The sequence below is a fragment of the Asparagus officinalis genome, chromosome 5, assembly GCF_001876935.1.
Source record: "Asparagus officinalis chromosome 5, Aspof.V1, whole genome shotgun sequence".
Taxonomy (NCBI): Eukaryota; Viridiplantae; Streptophyta; class Magnoliopsida; order Asparagales; family Asparagaceae; genus Asparagus; species Asparagus officinalis.
The window spans coordinates 25,715,878-25,728,476 of NC_033798.1; the positions used below are offsets into that span (position 1 = coordinate 25,715,878).

At 36.6% G+C, this 12,599-nt stretch overlaps 1 protein-coding gene across 1 annotated transcript; it reads left to right on the forward strand.

Annotated features, from left to right (window-relative positions):
- Positions 7,594 to 11,046, forward strand: LOC109842757 (glycerol-3-phosphate acyltransferase 1-like). Its single transcript, XM_020411636.1, has 2 exons — positions 7,594 to 8,353; positions 9,893 to 11,046. Exons 1-2 carry the CDS (start codon positions 7,622 to 7,624, stop codon positions 10,781 to 10,783), a joined length of 1,623 nt encoding a protein of 540 aa, XP_020267225.1. The 5' UTR covers positions 7,594 to 7,621; the 3' UTR covers positions 10,784 to 11,046.

The window sequence follows — 12,599 nt, forward strand, 5'->3', positions numbered from 1 at the left end:
TCTTTATTTTTTTATTTTCTTTCTTTGCTAGAGGACTAGCAAAAGATTAGGTGTAGGGGTACTTGATTATCACTTTTATCATACTTTTATACCCACATCATATTTTATTTTAAGTAAAAATATTTTCTAATAATATTTTTTATCTAATTTAGAGGTAAAGAAGATTAAAAAATAAAAGCCCAAATAGACCAGTTCTTCTCATTTTTTAAGACTTTATTGAAGCCTACAAGAAGCCCAATAGCTCAAAAAAGACAGTCAATGTAGTGAGGCGTTGAGGATATGTAAACTTTTAAAAACTCTATTTTGTATAGGAGGTACCATTAATTGATAAGCCCTTTCAAATTATATTATTTGCAATAAATAGATTTTTCTCCTTTTTAGTTTTCATTCTTCTTCTCTTTTAATAATGAAGATGAAGATTTTCTTCTCAAGGGGTCAGCTCCTTTCAATGCAAGTTTTTATTTTCCACTATTATTTTCTTATTTCACAATTGCATGTTTTAGGATTTTCTTCCTTATTTTCAATTTCATGTTTGTAGAGTAGACTCATTTCATGCTTTGTAATATAGATTTATTTCATGGTTTCTAGTATAGATTTATTTTTTTGTTGTTTTATTACTATGTAGTGTAGAATTTATTTTTCCTTTTTTACGGTTTTTTTTTTCTTTCTTTCTTTATTTTTTTTATAATTAAGATTTACTTTCTTACATTTAATGATTTCTAGTATAGATTTTAATTTTTTTCCTTATTTTACAATATGACTAGCTAATTCTTATAGGAAATCTAGGATTAGGTGAAACTAGTTTAATTTTCTTTTGCATTTTCTTCTTGCTCTCTTTACGCTTAAAATAATCATGCTAAGATAACCATTTAGAGAACTAATTGGTAGAAATTGAGTTTGATAGTCTATGTTTTCCTTGAGTGATTTCATACGTTATGCTTATTCAATTTTAGAGTTATTATCTAGTTATTTATGTCTTTTCATGAGCATTAGTATTTCTTAGATATAATTTTAATAAGTTATACTTATTTTAAGTAACATGATAGTCTATGCTTAGGAAACTAAGAAATATGTGAATAAAAAGAGAGTAATTCTTAAATATACATAAAAATTAACTACTGGATTTAATCCTAGATTTCTATTGTCTTCTCTTAATTTTCTTCATCTTTTCATTCACTTCTTGTTTTGATTTGATTTTATTTTGTTCTTCTTTTTCTCTTATTCTTCCCTCTTGTTTTAGCCTTTTATTTTTGTTACAAATCTCTATCCAAAATACACACCACTTTTATTACTATTCTCTTTAGTATCCTACACAATTTAAAAATCCACTTAGATCTATCTCTCTAATACATTCCTTCTCCTTAGATCGATATCTTAAATACTATAATTTGATTGTTGTACATATACAACATTTGTATGATTTTAATCCCACCACCTAAGTGCATGGATGTCAAGCCCTTGAATGAAGAAGGGAATCTTTCCTTGGTAAGAGGGTTTGCTAGCTCCCATCATAAGTTTGATATTCTATGTACTCCCAAATTAAAATCGGTCAGCATAGCAGTTAACCCATGACCCAGCATTATCAGTGAGGACCATTCTCACAAACTGCAAGAGGAGGAGGATAAGTTCAAACAATTTGAGATCAAGAAGGATGCTTTGATTATTATACCTAGTAACATTGTTGAGCTTGAGATTTTCGCTCTCACACTTGTGGAGAACCTCTTGAGAAAGAGAAGGTGATTGATGCTTCATGGAAAAGTCATATCTTCTCCTGATCTCTTACATTCTTTTGACCAAGAGGAAAAGAAAAGTTCAATACTGGTGGTCGAGGGAGACTGCTCATAGATTTCTGCCCATGGGGCGGTGATTCCATAGGGGATGCTAGTAAGTCTGCTCCCATTCTCAAAAAGACTATCAAAATGGGTAGCACAGAATAAACCACTCAGGCTCGAACTTCTCCTGTTCCTACTATGGGTAAAGTGATGTTGACAAGTCTAATGTCTTAAGACTGTTGAGTCAATAGAAAGCCAAGCAGATAAAGGAAACTAGACCATCTTATCTTTCTATCCTCTCGAGATGACCAAGTGGATATCAAATTGATTTCCACAGAATTGTATAATGTTGATTTTTAGAGTATAGTTACTGACTTCTCCCCTTTATGCACTCGTTTAGAAACTAATCTAGCTCTTCGAAGCAAACAAAGAGGCTCCAATTTATCAGGTGATGCTTACTAATGTGCGAAACTCTCGTTATGAAGCTACTCATCATGAGTTTATAAGATTTGGCTAAGAAGTATCATAATCTTCAGAGCCATTTCGAATGAATAATTAATGAGTGTGATTTTTGCTTTTGATAGTGTAGACACACTTGATAATGAGTTTTGGTTTTTTGGGCTAAAGCTGCCAAGCTTTAACGAATGAGATAGGAAACTATGGTTGTTTCTACATTTGAGTTCATCTAGGAAATTATATGGTTGTTCTTGCATTTGAGTTCTTTAGGGAAATTAACACTAGATCTTTTGATATTAAGCCCACAGAGGACCATCTCTTTGATAGGACCTTGGCCAAGAATAAGACCTTAATTTATTTCCTAAAGGCACAACTTGACTCAAAGAGGTCTAGTAGGTTGAAAGCAAAGGAAGAATTGAGATGTATGTAAGTGTAGTTTGAGGCGTCCCAAAGAAGGGTAGCCGAGCTAGAAACTACTAAGCATGAGGAGGAGATCATCTGCAGATATCGCTGCTCAGAGGAGGGGCTTTTGGAATATGTCATAACTTTTAAGAATGTGACGTTTATCCAATGTTGAAAGTACTATGAGTGTGAACATTTGGATCTCAGTTCTATTCTCCTCTGAGTCATTTCAAGCACATTGATAATTTCTTCGAGGGGAGCCCTTTAAGGATTCTTCTAGACAATCCTTAGGGATTTCCTCTACCTCTTTATTTTTTTACAAGGAATCTTATAATACTGGATACTTCAATATGTGGCTTTTCCTTTTGATTCTTTCAAATGAAAATATAGAAGCTTTTATCTATGACTTAACATGTTTAGATAGATAGTTCTAGTTTTCCCTTTATGGATCATAACTTAGAGGTAATAGGTCACAGTCTATATCCCAGCATCAAGTTCACAGATTTCAAGCCTAGTTTGTTTAACTATCTCTTTAGTTTAGAGGGGATGGATTTAAGTCGAGTCTCACATCATCGAACTAGTTGAGGCTGGTGGCTCGTGTAATTTTCTTCTGATCCCATTAAAAGTCTATATGAGTTGGAATGAATAGCTTAAGTCTAAGCCATGCATGTAGCTTAAATTGATATTTGGTGTTTTTAAACTCTTATTTCACCTACGACTTAGCACCTAATTTTTAAGAGTATGAGATGACTAGTCATGGATGATCTAAAATAGGTGTTTTGACCTTTATTAATTATAGTTCATCAAAGTTTTACCTTCTACATTCAAGAAGTTAGTCTACAAAACTCCCACTCCACAAGATTTGCTAAGGTTGTCAGGTACAATGGATGTCATAGATCGGATATTTAGGGTGACCTCACCGTGTTCCCTCAATGGTGGCCCTTTTGTAACTCACTTTTTAATAGGAATTTGTTTGGATAAGTCAAGCTTTTCCACAATATAGGGCTCTCCAAGAAGCTAGTCCATATTGATTGATTATCTTCCTCATTTATAGTCAATTGTTACTTGGTTGAGCCTCATACTGGCCATAATTGTTTCTACAATGGTTCCCAAGTTGAAGTGGTGTGATCACTTGAATCGCCAAGGTTGATTATTGCAATCTTTAGGGTCGTGTCTAACTTTCATCATCCTTTTTTTAGAATATTATTATCCATTAAGATACAAATATTATTGTCTAGATGAGGTTTAAAGAGGGTCTTCCTAATATCATGTTGTAGGGGGAACACCATCTAGGTTATGAAGAATTACACCAGTATCATCGATGGACACGGAGGGCTCCCTATGAACATTGGAAGAGTTACTATCCCATGCTACCTCATAATATGTCTGGTAAAGCTTATTAAGGAACCCGAGCAAGGTCTAAGGTGATAGTCTTCTCTTCGTATAAACCCGTTATCATATAGGACATTGACCGAGCTTCTTGTGTAGATCAAAATTTACCAACTTCTTGGTCATATATTCTGGCTGAGACCGTGATAGCGCTATTGCTTAATTGTACATACTTTCTATCATCACTCATAAAGTTATAGCGCCCATTGGATTGGGGCCATTATAGAGTTGTCTCAGTGTTTACTCTCTTATTGGATGCTTCTTTTGTTCAAACCTAGTTGATGGTACTCACTTGATGTTCTCTTGTAGAGATAAAATCTCAACTTGGTTGTTATCCATGGCTAGGTTCCATTCATTGAGGTAGGTGCCCTTATGATATTAGCTTCTCAACGTCTTCTTGTAGAGCTCTGTAGTTGTCAGTTATGTGTCCAGTATCTTTATAATAATGGCAATATTTATTTTTATCTCACTGGTTGTAATCTCCTACTAATTTTGGAGGTGCTTTGCTTAGGTGCCCTTCATATCTGGCTAGTGCATATACTTGCGACAGTAGCTCATTCAGAGGGTGAAGGTCATGAACCTTCTAGGGTAACCCCCTTCTCGCTTCCTTTTGTCCTCTTACTTGCCAGCTTGTGTGGTCAGACTCTTATCTCTCTTAGTTTCTTTGTCAGGCTCCATATTTGTCAGGCATTGCTCTGCGTTTATGTAGCCCTTTTGTCCGACAGATGAGGTCATCAAAATTTCTTGAGAAATAGGTCTTCGTAAAGGTCCTTGTGCATTGATCCATACATCATTCCAACTATGGTGACATGATCCTATGGACCTTGAGCATCAAGGCGCTTGTCCTTGTATCGCTTGAAATACTCCCTTAAGATCTCTCTTGGCTCTTACTTCAGTTGGACTAGCATGGCCTGGGAAGTCTTCCTCCTGGTTTTAGGGAGGAAATGGTTGACAAAGAGGTTAGAGAGATGATGAAATTTATGAATGGACTTCTAGAGGAGGGAATTGTATTAGGCCTTGGCCTTACTAAATGTGTTTGAAAATTATCAGCACATCAGGGCATCGTTCATCCTGGCTATCTCCATTGCTTTGTAATAGTTGTTTGAGAGCTCGATGGGACACCCTTTTTCCTTTGTAGACCTCCAACCTGGGGAGCTTGATTTGATTTGATAGTAAGGCACATTCATGATTTCATTGGTCAGGAGTGAGCTTTCCATCAAAGGCCTCAACATAGATCAAATTGTACTCCCTGCAGGCTTGTACAAATAGTTTGAGGTCATACCCTAGTTGTTTGAGTAGAAAGGCTAGTCTAAGTACCCGCTGGTAGCCCTTTGCCTAACCGATTGGCCTTGGTTTGTCTTGACGATGTTGCTTATTTGTTCATTTGTTTGGTTTCCCTCGTTAAGGTTTGGATCCATCTGAGTTAAGGTTTGAATCTAGATAAGTAAGGATATCATTTGTTGTCTGAGTGTGAAATTTATTGGATTGAATTAAGACATCTAGTTGTGCTTGTCATCGACATGATCAAGTAGTTGTCAAAGAGGCATTGTTAGCCTTTTCTCAGGGGTCGAGGTTGCCTTTATATCCTGAAAAGCTTTTTTAATTTATTCCTTGACAATGGCCATGATCATAGCCCTCATTTATTCTTGTTAGTCCTCTTTCACAAGGGAAATTGGACTACTTGATCGATTTGGCAATTTGTTACCTTCCGCCATCATTAAAATACGATCTGATTGAGGCTCACGGTAGGTTCCAACTGTTGTTGCACAAAATCAACTTATAAAATAGAATCTGTGAGATTGAACTCTGTCATAGAGGGCTGCTCGATTAGTTTTGATGGTAGAAGTAGGTTTTCATTTCAAGGTGTATTTTAGTCTGTTTGGCTTGCCCTGAAATCACAAAAATAGTATCAAATTGATGATGGTGGGCTATCCACCAAAATCCCACTTATCCCTAAGTCAGATCCTTAATAAAAAAAATCACATAGTAAGTCAATAGGCAAAGGTTTTAGAGGAAGATGACCCTTAACCCAGGTCGACAGAAGCAAGCCTAGGTATTATCAAAGATTATTTGTTGTTTTTACCTTAGGTTGAGGGGGTGGGTAATTTTATTGATTATCTAGGGCAAATTGGCCTTTACAAGTGTCACTATCCTAATAGCTGACGTTGTAGCTGTGTATAATTAGCCCTTGAGCTAAATAATTGCCCTATAAGGTTAATTTACTTGGGCGGTAGGGGTTACCACGTGGCAATACCTCATTAGCATAGGATGATGCAACAAACAGATGTGTAGATGGACTAGTTATGGAAGTTGGCAATTTGGGAGATTGGTTACATGATTAATATCTCCTAATATATTTTGAGGATAAGATACGATTTGAATCAATTATCTCTAATTAGGGCAGACCGCCATAGGAACTGAGTGTGTATGGGAACATTGAGACAATGCAAATAATCGACCTACAGAGACTAGTTATCATGGAGCCATATTAATATATCTGGGCTTAGGGGTCAGGTCCATGGGTCATGACCGATATGCTTTCTAACGGTTCATGTCCTGCACTTTAAAGAGTTAAAGTGCATAACTAGTTGACTAAGTCAACAGGTCATCGTGTAAGCAATTTGACAAATTTAATTCGTAAAATCTAGGTCATATGCATAACATCTCTATTCTGTTTTCTTATATATGTTTTAGCTGATAGGAGTATCAAGGGCTCTTTACTGTTGGGCAATCAACGATCCCCAATTCTTACCTCCGCAGCCCTAAGATCAAACCACAAGTTCACAAGATAGTAAACAACAAGCAAGAAGAAGAATACTAAGATTTAACGTGGTTTGGTTGACCAAGTTCGATCTATATCTGCAGGATAAACAACACGAGAAATCTTTTACGTAAGAGGAAGAACAATAGAAGAGAATCACTCATCTCTCATCCTTTTTCAACCTCACATACACACATAGTTCTCCAATCATGTTCTCTCCAAGGCCCCCGATCTCTCATAAGTTCTCTCACATAAGAGATACTTATATAGTGCTAAATCCTAGCACTAATTTGGCCCAAAGTCCTGCTAGGCTTAAAGCTCATTGAATACTAAAATAGATATAAGACACATCGATCCCAACATTTACATATGTTTATAATGTGTATGTAATCTCGTCTCTTGAGTAAACATGCAAGTAGAATAAACGTAAACGAAATACTGTACGTAGAATCAAGCAAGCAAGAGATTTGTGTTGGGGATTTGACCCACCTTTTTCATGTAAAACAAATTTATTTAAAAATAGATCTTGCAGAAAACAGTGTGCATTTTTTACGGTTCATTGCTCCTCTTGAATGCAATCGGTTCACACAACCACATAACCAAATTCCTATGCATGCACACTTCCCTCTATGTGGTCCCACGCTCCATTGCTGACGTGGACCAAGAAGCAAGCGCCACGTCAATCACAGACATAAGCGGGTATCTACCCTCTTAAGTTCGCTAATTATTTCACCCACCTACCGACTTCCCCACTCTTTAATCCCTATATATACACACGCCTCCTACTCTCAATATTTTCATATCAAGCAAAAAGAGAAACATTCAACAAAGTTCAAAAAAGATGGTAGTCCTTATGGTTCTCCTAAAGGTGGCACTTCACTGGCTCTTGTCATTCTACAAGGCAGTTAGAAAGCTTAAAACCTATGGCTTCCTCCACAAAGTCCCCCAAAAATCCACCTCAAATTTGTCCAAGTGTACTACTAAATTCCAAGGGAGTGCACCCCAATCCTTGGCCTCTAATTTCTATGGCACCCTCCTTAGACCAACCCCTTCTCATTTCTTTCCGTACTTCATGTTAGTAGCCTTCGAAGGTGGTAGCCTACTTAGAGCTCTACTACTTTTACTAACATCTCCACTGTTATGGGCTTTTGGTTGGCGAAGTGAAGTTAGTCTTAGAATTATGGTGTTTGTTACATTTTGTGGGCTTAAGACCAAGGACGTGGAGTTGGTTAGTAGGGCGGTTTTGCCTAAGTTTTTTCTTGAGAATTTGCACCTTCAAGGTTGGGAAGTGGTTGATTTGGTTAAAGGGAGGAGGGTTTTATTTTGCGGTTTGCCTAGAGTTATGTTTGAGGGGTTCGCTAAAGAGTACTTGGGAGTTAGTGAGGTATTAAGTACGGAGTTACAAGTTGTTAAGGGGAGTAATTACTTTAGTGGGTTTGTTTGTTGCTCAGGGCTTGATTTGAAGCACAAGGGTTTAAGGATGAAGGAGGTTTTTGAGGAGGAAAAGGCTGATGTGGGGCTTGTGAGCTCTTACTACAACACTCATGACCATCTCTTGCTATCTCATTGCAAGGCATGTAAACCTCCATCTTATTATGATGCTTTTGTTTCATGCACACATGTACTTTTTCATGTATATTTTATATTTTTATTGCTAGTCCATTATTTTCATCAATTGTTTTTGCTTGTTTGGAACATATTATTGAAGGCATGCATTAGAAATAGCTAATTTTCTAGGTCATTAAAAAAAGTTTTTGTTTAGTTTAAGTAAGTAGAATTTAATGCCTTCAATAATAATTTAATGAATAAGTAAACATGCTTTAAGTTTTTGGGGTTAGCTGTTGCGTTAATGTTTCTATCATCTCATGTACAAGACCAACCTCTTTTACCATGCTCTACTAGAATTAGCTTCAATTTCCCTTTCTTATAACCATATTTTATGTACCTGTGATGTGGCAGTCTTTTCGTTACATCAATTATATTTACTTATTTGGAGCACATATTGAAGGCATTCATTAAAAAGAGGTCCTTTTCTAGGCCATTGGAAAAGACAAGTGTGGTTTAATTTCATTAAAGAGAATTTAGTGTCTTCAACATCTAATGGGGAAATTAATATGCTATAGGATTTTGTTGGTTATCTACTGCATTAGTTCTTCTTTGTCATCTCCTATATGAAATCAATCTCTTATATATGTCTACTGCATTAGAAGTAGTTTCAAATTTTCTTTCCCATCTTGTTAGGGACATTTCCTTGTATATGTGGTTGTGTTGCATTATTGCTCAGGGTCTGTTTGGATGCCCTTAGGAAACTAGAGTATTTATGACACAAAATAGAAAGTGATTATCCACCTCACCACTTTCTATTCGAGTGTTTACATTGTTTGGTTAGGAATCTTTGTGAATCCTAAAATAATAGTATTACATTGTTTGGATAGTATAATGTAAACTAGAGTATTTATGACACAAAATAAAAAATGGTTATCCACCTCACCACTTTCTACAAGGTTTTGACTTTTTTATTATTTTTTTGGACACATTTATGACATTGTGTCAGCTTTCCAACAAAATCACTCTTAATTTGGTGATTTTGCTTTCGGTGACACCTCATCAAAAGGTGTAAGCTTTTCATGTAAAAGAGAATTTAAACAAACAATGTAAAGTGATAAAAGCCGACATTGGGACTCATTTTTTTACACTTTCCATCCTTTTACATAGTAAAAACATACAACCAAACAGCCCCTCATTGTTGTGGGAATCTTTGCTTGATTATCCCTCATTTATGAAACCATGTGTGTCCCCTTGCCTTTTGGCTTAGAAAGTGCATGTTCAATTTTAGTCACATTAATTTTCACTGACATGAGAGAAACATAGAAATTCTGTTTATATCTATAACTATAGGACCGGCTATACGACAGATTAAACACTTCATATGAGTTCTATAGGCGTATGATTATAACATCTTGCAAACCAAGAGATACATGATGATGTGAAGATCAGTACTAGAGAAAAAAAAACAGATCATGTGTAACACTTTCATATACACATTTCAGGTACGATTATCATTCAAACATTTCCTAAACTTTTTTTTTTTTGTCTTTTGTTGTAATTTCAGGAAGCCTACATTATAAGCAACACCAACACCACATCAACAATGCCAAGGGACAAATACCCAAAACCTCTAGTCTTCCATGATAGTAGACTAGCCTTCCTCCCAACTCCTCTCTCCACTCTCTCCCTCTTCCTCTTCCTCCCATTCTCCATCCCCCTCTCCATCGCCCGCATCGCCCTCGGTATCCTCCCCCCTTACAAAATCATGTTCCTCCTTGGCGCCCTCACCGGTGTCCACTTCCGCCTCCACCACCACTCAAAAAACACCAACACAAAAACTGCCGATAAAACCCATGATAAAAAAGGCATCGTCTATGTGTGCACTCACCGTACCCTGCTTGACCCTGTCATGCTCGCCACGGCGCTGCAACGGCCCGTCCCTGCAGTGACGTACAGCCTCAGCCCGATATCTGAGGCCATAGCACCCATGCGCACGGTGAGGCTCACAAGAAATCGAGAATCTGACTCAGATACCATGTTGAAATTACTGTCACAGGGTGACTTGACAATTTGTCCTGAAGGGACAACTTGCCGTGAACCCTATTTGTTAAGGTTTAGTCCCTTGTTTGCTGAGCTGGCGGATCATATTGTGCCTGTGGCTATGGATGCAAAGGGAAGCTGGTTTTACGGGACTACTGCTAGCGGGCATAAAGGGTTGGATCCGTTATATTTCTTTATGAACCCGATACCATCTTATCGGGTTGAGTTGTTGGAGCAGGTGCCGAGGGAGATGACATGTGCCGGCGGGTTGAGCGGGTCGGAGGTGGCTAACTTGATCCAGAAGCAGTTGGGGGATTCATTGGGGTTTGAGTGTACTGGATTGACAAGAAGGGATAAGTACATGATGTTGGCAGGCAACGAAGGGATAGTGAAAAAAACAAAGGAGTCCAAGTGAAGGACGTATATTATGCGTCGCTGAGTTAACTAAGTTTTATGGTGGGAATAAACACAAAAGTGCTGTTGTTACCTTTGTTTGTAAATTACGAAAGGAAAGTGCGCTATATGTGTTTCTAGTATTATTCTTTGGATGTTTGATATCCATTACGATTGTTGTAGATTTTGGAAGTGTGCTTTAGTTTGTTTTGTAACCTGTATCTTTGTAGACTGTCTTTGGGATATTTATGGGTCAAAATGTTAATATAGCTAAAACATTTCCCATATAGTATGACTAGTTCTTTATGTCACTATGACTAGTTCTTTATGTCACTACCTTTTTTCATGTTTATCCTTTGTTCTTATGTGTTGATGTTATTCTTTGTTATTTTTTGAATGTACATAAATTAGGATTATTGATTTTGGACTTGTGTTCCTTTTCATAAATTTATATTAATTTGCAATAAGTATTGACAGTTACCTCTGCATGTTGACAACTCATTCCTTCTTCAACTGTACTGAGGAAGACATCGCGCTTATGTGTACTATTTCTATCAACAAACTTCCAGCTGGTTGTCTCGGTGTTTCTAGAGTGGATACTGTGTGCAGTTAATGGCAAATTATTGTACGTACATAGTAACAAAATATACACAGTTTAATTAGCTACCTAAATATTATCTCTCAAATATATACAGGGTATTTTTCGTAGAAGCCCTCTTTAAAATAGGGTCAATATACAGAATCCATATTTGATTTTCAATTTATACATATACCACATTTAAAGTGGGTTTATATTGTAATCAACAACCTCCTAGTCAATTTTCACGCAAAAATCAAAATTAACAATATGAGTTGCATAACTTGAATGTGAGTTTTTTAAAGATATATTAGGATTTTTCAGTTAAAACTCTAATTGAGGGTTGATTGATTGCAACTTAAACCCATTGTAAAAGTTATTTATGTATAACTTGAAACCAAGGGTGTTTTGAGTATAATGACCATTTGTTTAAAATGGTTTCTAGGAATAAAAACCCCTTAGTGTTAGCATTTTGATATTCTAGCTGATTCAAAACCTTAAGAGTTATTTTCTTGCCATATGTACTATCACGCGACATGAATATGCTGTAGAGAAATGTTTGATATATTACTGCGTTACCAAGAGATGGCCCAGTTCCCTTTACAGGTACTTGTTGAGCATACAGCCCCTATGTATACACGTATAGATAACAGAATATTAATTGGGTAGGGACGTAAAACTTTTTTGCGTGTTAATAAATACTTTAGACATCCACAACCAGCGAAACTATCCGGTAAACTATCTCTAGCTATCACATGGGCTTGGTGATGTAGAGACGGAAAGCACGAATTCAATTCTATGACAACGGCAACTGCGACGGTGTCCGCCAACGAATTTAAAGAGACAGAAGCACGGAGGTGAACGGTCACTCTAACTAAATAATTAATATGGAGTCTAATTAACTCAATGACATGATGTTTATAGTAGTGTCTCATGTAACCTATTAGTGTTGGGGATTCGTACTATCGACAACCTGTCAAATGAACCCTCTCACGGAACGTGTCCTCCGAATCTTGTGTTGAAAGAAGGCAAGAAGAAATCACAACAAATAAAAGAAAACTTTATAAGGAAAAAAATAGAAGAGAGAACACCAAAATTTTAACGAGGTTCGGCAACTTGCCTACTTCCTCGGGAGCCACACAAAAAATTTCCTTTGAATATTAAAGAAGATTACAAAACTTGTAAGAGATGATCTCAAACTCCTTGAGATCACTCAAAAAAGAACTCTCTTTTTTTTTTAAAGGCGCGAGATTTTTCTCTG